Source organism: Alosa alosa, chromosome 15 (genome assembly GCF_017589495.1).
Source record: "Alosa alosa isolate M-15738 ecotype Scorff River chromosome 15, AALO_Geno_1.1, whole genome shotgun sequence".
In the NCBI taxonomy this organism is placed as follows: Eukaryota; Metazoa; Chordata; class Actinopteri; order Clupeiformes; family Clupeidae; genus Alosa; species Alosa alosa.
In genome coordinates this window covers 23,819,094-23,830,384 of record NC_063203.1, presented here as the reverse complement: position 1 = coordinate 23,830,384, position 11,291 = coordinate 23,819,094, and the positions used below count along the sequence as shown (strand labels likewise).

Genomic DNA, 11,291 nt, shown 5'->3' with positions numbered 1-11,291 from the left:
TGGTATCAGATTGAGACATGTCTTTTCTTGTTTTCCTAACCTCTGTCTGCCAAAGTGACACTGGGTAGAGGACAGTAAAGGTGTGTATATTCACCAGCATGTGTTCCCATAAGGTTATGAATGAGTGAGTGAATAAATGAATGAATCCTTTATTTCCCCGAAGGGAGTTTGTCTTGCATTCACCTTTTGCTCTATCAGACAGAGCCTGTAGGAGCCTACTAGTGCACTATGCGGATATTTTATTTATTTTCCTTAGTATATTTAGTATGTTTTTTAACATACTAAATATACTAAACATTACATTTTAAATCTTCTACTGTCTCTATTGTGCAGTGCAGTTTTTTTTATATATACTTGTATTACTTTTTCTGCTGTAAGTGCATGTGTGTGATGTCTGTATGCTACTGAGACCTTGAACTTCCCCTTGGTGATCAATAAAGTATCTGTATCTATCTATCACCAAAGTAAGTAAATGAACAGACGCAGAACCCCAGACTTTACAAGATTGATTTATTAACTATGGTACAGCTCACTGAAGTAAGGCCAGACCTCTTCCACACACATACATACACACGCGCACACACACACACACTCACTTTTCCCAAAGAGAAACTTGACCATACTCTTCGCAAAAACATGATTTGTGTCGGTATGAGAGAGTGGGTGTGTGTGTGTGTCAATGTCTCTTTTTTTTTTGTTTACTTCATTTTTTCCTGTGTTTTTACGCAGTTTCATGTAACTTTATTTCATGTATATCATTTTTTAAAATCCTTTCATAAGCACAAAGACTGAAGGCGAGACCATCCATTCGTTCTCCGTTTCCCAGACTCGATTCATGCACTACATCGGGTGTGGCCTTAACACCATTCACAAAAATGTTTTTAAAAAAAAAACATTTTATTTGTTTTTTTTTAATTATTAAAAAATAAAACATAAAAGAAAACATACTTATTTTTTTATCTATCACCACTGACTAAAGGGCAACATGTTAGATCTCCCCCCTCTCCCTAACATACAAATAAACAACCTTTAAATTTTTTTTATTTTTTTTTACCGGAATATACTTTTGCTTGTTTCTCATTTTAACTTAACAGACAGTCTGTCACCAAAAGAGAAAGAATAACAAACAAGGAAAACAAAGAGTGATACAGCCGGAGAGATCCGCTGAACCAAGGTCACATTATTCACTTTAATACATTTTTTTTGACTTCCTCTCTTCCACTCTTGCGGTTTTTGTTTGTTTGTCTGTTTGTTTATGTTTACCTCTGCACAGTCGTTGGCCGCCCCTCACAGTCTGGTTCTATATAAACACATTGATATACATAGAAGGCCACGAGGCCAGTGTTCTGCTCAAAGGAAATCGCTAAAGTACCAGAGGAGCAGGCTCCTGACTCCCGCCCAATTTCCCAAAACATACCAGTCAGCCTCTCTCTCAAAGACAGACCGAAGCACAGACAGAAAGAACGAGAGAGAGAGAGAGAGAGAGAGTAAGAGAGAGATGGAGAAAGAAAGATAGCCTGATGGAATTAAGGAAAATGAAATAAATGACAAAGCTGACAAAACTAGAGAGGCAGTAAAAAAGGCCAATCGAAAGATCACAGCCTGATTGGTTGCTCAGAAAGAGTTACTGTTTCTACCAACCAATCACAGCTCACAGGGGGAAGTGATTGACAAGAGCAAGGATTGAGAGTCCAGTTCAGTTGCCCTGTATTGGTATGTGAGCAACATGTTTAGAGCTAATGAGTTATATATATATGGAGCAACATACATGTAAAGTACTTGTAAAGAAAGTACATGATTACGCGTTGAGCTTACACTTTACCACAGATACATGTCCCAAAACAATAAATGCTTGAAGTATTCAACAACCATCATTACTGTTCTCAAAAAAAATCAATTCCCATTTTCATGGTATTCCCAAATTCAGGTTCATATTGACTATCTTCCTAACATGAAAAAATCCAAATTCCTTTGTTTTTCCTCTGTATTAAATGTGGCTTTCTCTTACGAACCTGCAGTTCCGCTAAGCAACAGCAGATGGCAGCACAGCACCAAACAAGGAAGACAATGCAGACCAACCCAAAGGGTGAAGTCTTCTGAGGAGCTGAAGCAATTCACAGCACAAAAAACTCCTTCCTTCGTGAATGTGGCTGAAACTCTGCATTTTAAAATGGGTTTGCTAACTCGCTGGTTTCGATTCCGAAAAGCCGAAAAGGCTTCAGACTCCTTAGGCATGCTACATTCTCCACACTCTCTCTCTGTCTATGTCTGTCTGTCTGTCTGTCTGTCTATCCTTTCCTATCTGTCTCCTGTTTAATGATTAAGACTAGTGAAACGCAGCACATTCCATGCTGGAGAGTCCAAGTGGTGTTGGTTGTAGGGTCTGTGACGAGATCTTGGGCCCGATTAGCTTTAGCGGAGGATCTGCTGAGCGGTCAGCAGCCATGCAGACAAACAGCACAGCAGTACGGCCAGTTCAGCATGGCCTCGGTATTCTCCTCACAAGTCCGCTGGGGTCAGCGCGGTCACTGAAATCCCATTACACACAGCTCCCCTGCCTGCCTACCTTCCTGTCTGTCTGTCTGCCTGTCTGCCATTCCATCTACATATCAGCCCATGTTCCTGCCTGTCTGTCTGTCTGTCCGTCTTGTCTGTCGATCTGCCAGTCTCTTTGCTTTACTGCCTGGACGACCCATCTACCTGTCTGTCTGTCTGCGGCATCAAGCCGGAAAGAGAGGTGAATTACGCTCCAACCTTCTCCCTCTTTTCCCCTCTCTCTCTGCTAGTTTCCTCTTCCCAGAGCACGCTGACCTCTGCTGCCTTCTGCTCTTATCAGCTTCAGACAAACATCCCCTTCCAACGCAGCGATTCATCAGGACGCACACCAATGCCACCAAAGTTCAGCTGACATCTTCATTATCGGCTTACAAGACCAGCCACGTCAGCAAAGCATGGCTCGCCATCTCTCCCTCCATCACACACACACACACAGACAGACAGACAGAGACAGACATGGCATTCTTCCTCGAAAACAGAGACTGACGGATTCATTTTTCATTTCATTTTCTGTTTTGAAGACTTTGGCCTTGTCCATAGAATAAAAGATTTTCTAGAGAAGCGCTCTCCCACCTCAGTGAGCCTGAGAAACAGCCCACATCCTAGCATCTCCTGTTGCCCTTAATGCCGCCCTTGCTCCTGTCAATCACAAACACAAGCCCCACCCCAGATGTAGGAAGCACAAATAGCAGGAAGTGATGCGTACTGTAGATGCAACAAAAGGGGAGCAGATGCTTCCTGTGAGCTTGCAATTTACTGATTGGATGGCAACTAGGAAGGAATGCTCTATTGAGCCGCCCCATTGGTCCAGCCTGCAGGCAGAAAAAAGAGATGAAGGAAAGATGGTAGGAATGAAGTGGCTTAGATGGGAGGAAACTTTATGCAGACATTCATTTATCTGTTTGCTTTTTTCTTCTTCTCTATAAAAACATCAATCTTCCAGCTTGACCTGGAGGCTCTGGCTCATGGCTGAGGAAGAGAGAAGGAGGGAGGAAAGGAGAAGAGGAAGCCCACAGAAGAGGAGGAGGAGAGAGTAAGAGGAGGAGGAGAGAGGAGGGGTGTGGCCTGACATCAGGGGCGGCATGTCCCATGATGTCATGCGATTGGCTCCCAGGGCATCAGGCGTGTCCAGGCATCAAGTGGAACGGGATCCAGTTGGTCTAATTCGGAGAGTGTGTTTGCGTCTGTCTGTCTGTCTGTCTGTCGGACATCAGCGGTGGCTGCACCTGTGATCAGGAGAAGGATCAGGAATGTGTGTGCAGGAGATAGCTCACAGGGTCTGTATGTACGTGGTGGAGAAACTCGTCTGAATCAACGCAAGAGTCTCCCTACTACTGTTATTATTGTTATTGTTGTAGCCCATCTGTAATACCCAGTCTCATTTGCAGTGGTCAGAAGCATGTGGGGTAAGTCTAGTGGTCTTCTGGGTTCAGCTGTGGAACTTGGACACCTGCTGCAGCCCTGTGCCCCCTATCCACCCCCTCATATGACCGTCCTGGTGCACCTATTGAGGAGAGCAAGGCGGTGGCAGGAAAGGAGTGGTCCCAATACCCCTTAGACAGGGGCAAAGTTCAGAGGTCACACAGAGGTCAAGGTCAACGTCTCCTTGACCTTCTCCCAATTCTAATCCCCCTTGCAGGGGTCAAACAACATCTCAGAGGCCCTGGAGGACTCGCACCAACACCAGGGCTTGGATGCAGGTGAGACCGTGTGTATGTATGTGTGTATGCATGTGTGTGTGTGTGTGTGTGTGTGAGTGTGAGTGGGCATACTAAGGCAGCAAAGGAAATTGGAAAGAGAAGGCAACTGAAGAGGAGCTATGATCGTCAAAAATTGCACTGCTATTGTGTGTAGCTGAGGTGTGTGTGTGTGTGTGTGTGTGTGTGTGTGTGTGTGTGTGTGTGTGTGTGTGTGTGAGTGGGGGGGGGGGGGGCGCTGGCGTTGGGGGAGGACAAAGCACGGATAAAGTGGCTCAAACACAAGTGGTAATCTCTTCTATTCTCCCTATCTCTGTCTGTCTGCCCGAATCCCAGTCTTCTCACCTACATGCGCCTGGACATGGCAGGCACGATTTACCGCAAGTCTAGTCAGGTCCGAAGCCAGGGGTGACCGCACCCCAACGACCCCCTCCCTCCCTGCCCACTGTGCACGTCCTCTTCTCTTTTAACATCCTCCTCTTTACCCATCCCTTCAAGAAAATCTCATTACGGGTCTTCCTCCCTCCTGTCTACATTCTCCTGTCTCTCTCTCTCTCTCTCTCTCTCTCTCTCTCTCTCTCTCTCTCTCTCTCTATCTATCTATTTATTTATTTCTCTCTCTCCTCTCCTACTCTTTCACTCTCATCCCATCTATCTTTGTTATTTTTCCCTAACTAACCTTCATCCCTCCTTTTCTCTCTCTCTCCCTCTCCCTCCATCTAAAGCATGTGTTGCTCGGCAGGGGGGGTGTGGTGGTGGGGGTGTAGGGGGGGCAGCAGGGCCTGGATTGGTGACTGTGGGGTCAGAGGCGGAGAATGGGGAGGAGACTGCTGATGCTGATGATGATGATGATGATGATGATGATGTTGTTGTTGTTGTTGTTGCTGCATCTGGAAGAGCTGATGAGGCGGCGTGAAGCCGGGGATGACCGGCGGCGTCAGCGGGAGAAAGGACGTGGTGGACGAGGAGTAGGCGGGGGAGGAACCGGACGCGGGCGCCTGGGCGGACGTCGGAGAGCCGGGGATGCCCGCCGTTCCGCCGAGGCTGATGCCGATGCCGCTGCCCATGATGTTGCCGGAGGAGGGGGCGGGGATGTCGGAGGCCAGCGGCTGATTGTAGAAGAAGAACGCGCACTGGTGGATGAAGGTCTCGATGATTGTCTGGTAGGTGCGCGTGGCGGTCAGCGCGTCCATGGTGGTGAAGTCAGGCCGCATGAGCGTGGGCCAGAAGCAGATGGACAGGTTCTCACTGGTCATCAAGTTCACCCGGTTCAGCTGGCTCACCCTGGAGGAGAGAATGGGGGGGTACACTTATAAATATGATAAACTCTATCACCAGTTAAACAGAGAGAGAGAGAGAGAGAGAGAGAGAGAGAGAGAGAGAGAGAGAGAGAGAGAGAGAGAGAGTGAAAGAGAGAGTGAGGAGAGATTGAGATAGAGAGGAGAGAGAGATGAGAGAGAGAGGAGAGAGAGATGAGAGAGAGATAGAGATAGAGATGAGAGCAATACAGAAAGAAAGAGGGGCCAAGGAGAGAAAGTGAGACAGCAAGGGAAGCAGAAATAAAACAAATGACACAGATAACACGCATCACAAGTTGCATAGAGCCACACACATCGCCGCTATCTGTGTGTTTTATAGGGTGGGACATTAGTTACATGTGCATGTTTTGAGTGCACAGTGGTGTGTAAGTGTGTGTGTCTGTGTGTCTGTGTGTCTGTGTGTCTGTGTGTCTGTGTGTCTGTGTGTCTGTGTGTCTGTGTGTCTGTGTGTCTATGTGGGTGTATTTTCTCTGTGAGTGTGTGTGTGTGTGTGTGTGTGTGTGTGTGTAGGTAGGTGTATTTTCTGTGTCTGTGCTCACTTGTGGAGGTGACTGATGACAAATTTGAAGACGTCATAGTTCTCCCGTGGGAAGTGGCGAAGAACATCCTTCATGGTGTGGAAGCGCTGCTCTCGATCGTTGATTTCTGCAGAGGAACACACACACACACAGAAACAGACACAAACACACACACACACACAAAGAGAAAGAAGCAATGAAAGGCTGAAACACATATACAGTATGTGCACTGCATACACAAACACACCCACAAAATTAAGCCAAATCTCTCTCTCTCACACACACACACACACACACACACACACACACACACAGTGTGTGTCTTCATTGTTCTGATTGGACCCCACTCTGAGCAGACCAATCAGAGAGCTGGAACAGGCAGGGGATGGCATGGATTGGGTAAGGAGCTTAAACGCAGGCTCAATAGAGCACAGGGTGCTTGGAGAGAACTGACTTAACAACCCCCCAAAAACTGCCCTGTTCCGATCCTGACAAGGAGTTTGCCCTTGTTGGGAAAGGCATCTTTTGCAATGCACCAAGCAGTTTTTATACAAAACCACACTTTCCGTTTATAATAATCCTGGGCCTACACGCATATACTGTAGAGATAGACAGACACACCCATACACACACAGTTACAGGCATACACACACGCACACACACAGACACATGCATAGCCCCCTGAGTATCCTGAAAATAATGGCTGTGGTGAGTCAGAATGTATTAAATCAGCCCTGTATCACAGTAAACCCTGTGTGTGTGTGTGTGTGTAAAAAAGACTAATGTAACACACACACAGATATAGACAGTATTCTCTGTTTGAGCATTACGTCAGCCTAGTAAACTCTCTGTGTGTGTGAGTGTGTGTCTGTGTGTGTGAGTGCACGTTAGTGTGTGAGTGCTTGTGTGTGTCTGTGCTTGTGACCTACATGGCAAATGTACATTCCCTGAATCACACAGGCAACTAAAAGATACACATACACACAGAACTTTCAACTCCTTCAGGCTCTGATATCAGACATTCAGAAGATTGTGTTAACACACATCTTTCACATAGCTATCTGCCCTTGCACTCAGCAGGCCAAAGCAGTTAGCTTAGAGCATGACTCCTCAAGAATAGATGCCGCCACCCCCAACCCAAACACGCACACGCACACGCACACGCACACGCACACGCACACAGAGCGATGAGTGTGTGTCTTTCTGTTTGTGACACACACACGCATATACACACACACAGTGACAGAAAGAGAGAAACCACCATTTTCTCCTGTCTCCCTTCATTTCTGTCTTTTCTCTCTCTTGGGGTGTGTGTGTGTGTGTGTGTGTGTGTGTGTGTGTGTGTGTGTGTGTGAGCCTCCACCAGAGGCTAAGGCAACTGCCTGTGTCTGGTACATACTGTAAGACTCAACCAGGTCCAGCTGCATGTTGTAGGGCACCAGTGGTTCGGGCAGCTCAGAGAAGAAGCTCTTCATGGCTCCTGCCACTGTGTTCACAGTGAATTCCTTCTCCACTAGGTCCAGGCTATGATCTACAGAGAGAGAGAGATAGAGAGAGGGAGAGAGAGAGAAAGAAAGAGAGCGAGACAGAGGGAGAAAGAGAAAGAGAGGGAGAAAGACAGTGACAGAAGAAGAGAGGGAAGGAACAAGGACAGAGAGAGAGATAAAAAGAGGGAGGGAGAGAAACAAAATAAAGACAGGAAGAAGGACAGTAATAAATATCACATTCTACACCATGAAATCCATCACGTTATGCATAGTAACCTATAGCTACATTCTACACCATGAAATCCATCACGTTATGCATAGTAACCTATAGCTACATTCTACACCATGAAATCCATCACGTTATGCATAGTAACCCATACAGTAGCTACATTCTACACCATGAAATCCATCACGTTATGCATAGTAACCTATAGCTACATTCTACACCATGAAATCCATCACATTATACATAGTAATGAAAATCTATAGCTACATTTTGAAACATTAGGATCCCATCTTTCAATGAAATGTTCAAGGCATGGCCTAAACCCTCCACCGCCACACACACACACACACACACACACACACACAAAGCACCAGTAGCAAGTGAAGTGCAGACACTTGGCAAGGGCATTTGTGTTTGCATTTCATAAATCTGGTTCCCAGACAGCAGTACACAGTAAATAGTCTGGCCTCCTGTTGACCCCCTCCACTGAATGAAAATTCAACTCATTCCCTCTCAGCCAGCAACTTCAATGACACACACACACACACACACAAATATACTGAAACACACCAACACACACACACAAATATACTGAAACACACACACAGAAATAAGTAACATACACAAGCAAACAAATAAACAAACGCACACACACACGGAAATCAAACTCCAAATGTTAAGTGCCAAAACAATAGTGCACTTAAGTTTGTCGTGCCCTCTGCACTCCACTGCATATCCAATTAAGAGACTGTGATTTGTGTGTGTGTGTGTGTGTGTGTGTGTGTGTGTGTGTGTGTGTCTGCATGTGTGTGTGTGTGTGTGTGTGTGTTTTCATTGTATGCATATTAACTTTCCTGAGATCTGAGTGGTTTGAGTGCATCTTTGAAGAGATGGAGAAAAAAGCATAGAGAAAGAGATGAAAGAGAGAGAGAGAGACTACACTGCAGATACTGAGAGAGAGAAAAAAGAGAGAGAGAGAGAGAGAGAGAGAGAGAGAGAGAGAGACAGAGAGGCAGACATATGTCCTGGGTTTACAAAAATAGAGAAAAAAGCAAAATGATCCTTCCACCTGGGTGAAACAGATGACTGCATACACCTAGCCCACCAGTGCCAACCCCGACTCCTGCTTTAAAGGACTTTCATATACAATCTGGTACGTGTTCCCTAGCTGCTGGCTTCAGAGCAAAGTAGCAGTCACCACCATGCGTCACAGTCGAAGGTCAACTTTGACAAACTTGGACCGCAGTGTGGGCGAGGGCTTGCTGAGTGGTGCGTTCGTGCTGTGCCGTGACAAACCGCTCTTGTGCCGTGCAAACCACTGAAACGCAGCAGTGCCATTGTGGCACTGTATGTGAAGGTCGCATCAATCGTGGTGCTATGGTGGTGGAATGATATACTACCCGCACACATTAACACTCAGTACATTTTTAAACATTTGTCCAATTAAGTCATTTGTTTGTATAAAACTTTCTAAATGTTGCTGTTGTAATAACTGATGGTTTTACTTTAAAATGATTCATTGTTTTTATCAGTTTAAAGGTAAACACATATTACTTCAGTTCCTGATTTTCTGCTTTTTTAATGTAAAGTTCCTTTTTAAGTTCCTTTTAACATTTCCTTGGATAAATACTTAAACCATAACTCTAACTGTAATGTTAACATCACACCTCGCTACAACCGCTAACACCTCGTCATAACACGCCACCAGTGGCAAGCGGTCGTAAATCAGTCTGTAAATCAACTAGTCATCGCCAGCGATTTCACAAGGCAAGGGGGAGCAGACACCAGTCAGTGTGTGAGGACAGAATCTAAGCCTTTTTCAGGAGTATAGAATGCCCACGGACAGTCAGTAGTCAACATGCTAACTTTAATATTCTTCAACTTATATTACTTTCAAAATGTTGACAATTCTGCACTCAATAGGGATATTTCATATAACATAAATAACATAAATTTACTTTTACGTGGCTTAGAATGTGGCTTAGGCGCTGTCTTTGTGTTAGTACCATCATATGAAACCACTTCAAATCAATACAACGCAGCTTCAGCCAGAAACAGACTTATATAGAATAGAATAGATTTTGAAATACTGAAGTGTGATGGAGACGGCCATTGTTGGCTCAGGAATAAGGTGGCTAGTGACCTGGCATGAGGGTAGGCATGGACTGCCCAGAGCGTGGCTAACCCTGCAGCCCTGACCCTCATCTGACCTGATCTTCCTGAAGTGGCCTGCTCTGTTGTGCTGGCGCCACCACATCACTGGGTGGTGCTCCGTATTGATCAACCTGACCCCGGGGGGCCTGTTCTTATCCGGGACCATGGCTGTTTGGCAGAGGCTAAGAGTAGCTGGCGAAAAGGGGCACACCTAGATTCTGAAGTGCTGTCTGACTAACTGAACTCTTCATACGAGGATTATAGTGTCGGGGGCACACTCAGATGTTAAGCCTTCATCAGGGTTAAAATAATCCCATCAGAATTTGATTGCGTGTCACTTTTTCTTCTTTGGCGGAGAGTACCTGACCCCAGATCAGTTCTCAGCCTGATCTGCTGGTGATTTTCTTTTTTTCCCTGCAGCTCAGGCTGGAAACCTGTGCATCTTTTTCTGCTGCTTCCGTTACAATTTCGCCGGGACCAATCACAAGCTGGCTTATCCACCTGGCGCGCTATTGGCAGGTTTAAAACGATGACGATAGCGGAAGAGCATGGAGTTTTCGCGTCGCTCTGCAAACGTCACCCGGTTCGTTGGTCAGATTGGTGAATGACTATCCAATTGCGTAAAGAGTCATTTTAACTATGCCCGTTGATCACGTCTCTTGTGTAGTGCAAAATACATAGCGGACTCCCCATACCAATGTTCAATCCTAAAAGATTGAGCTTGGTCTGGTGAAAGCCAGTCTAGGAGAGTACCTGACCCCAGATCAGTTCTCATCAGGGATCATGCCTCTTCAGCCTGGTCCTGCTGTGAGAGGTGATGAGGATGATGCAACATCACTGCGTTAGGATCTTACCAGATTACTCAAATATCCACAAACTGTAGAAAACGGACAATACACACACAAACATGCACACACGTAGGCAGACATGAACACACACAAACACGTCTATGATATAAGGTCACTCACCCAAGCAGGAGTTGTGTTTGAAAGGGCAGGTTTGATGTGTGAAGACTAATTAATGAGATGAATGTTTGTCTGGCCTCTCAGGGACCGAAACAAACCCCACCACAAACAAAACCTGCAGCGTGTGTGTGTGTGTGTGTGTGTGTGACTTACCCTGATCAAACTGTCTCTGCATGCTCTCCATCTCCGCTTTATTTCCACTCACTCTGTAGATGCCCTCAGTACTCATCCCTGCAGAGAGGAAGAGAGAGGGAGGAGGAGAGAGAGAGAGAGAGAGAAAGAAAGAAAGAGAGAGAGAGAGAGAGAGAGAGAGAGAGAGAGGAGGGAGGGAGGGAGGGAGGGAGGGAGAGAGAGAGAGAGAGAGAGAGA

The 11,291-nt window shown here is 45.9% G+C and overlaps 1 protein-coding gene across 2 annotated transcripts in view; it reads right to left on the bottom strand.

Moving 5' to 3' along the window:
- Positions 1–496: 496 nt before the first annotated feature.
- The window catches only part of arhgap35a (Rho GTPase activating protein 35a), an 88,657-nt gene continuing 77,862 nt past the window's right edge, over positions 497–11,291 (bottom strand). For both annotated transcript variants that reach the window (XM_048265383.1, XM_048265384.1), the window contains exons 5-8: positions 11,076–11,153; positions 7,490–7,621; positions 6,112–6,217; positions 497–5,537 (exon numbers count right to left, since the gene is read on the bottom strand). In XM_048265383.1, coding sequence (XP_048121340.1) covers positions 4,973–5,537; positions 6,112–6,217; positions 7,490–7,621; positions 11,076–11,153 — 881 coding nt within the window. In that variant the 3' untranslated portion in view covers positions 497–4,972. The remainder of the gene's footprint in view (positions 5,538–6,111; positions 6,218–7,489; positions 7,622–11,075; positions 11,154–11,291) is intronic.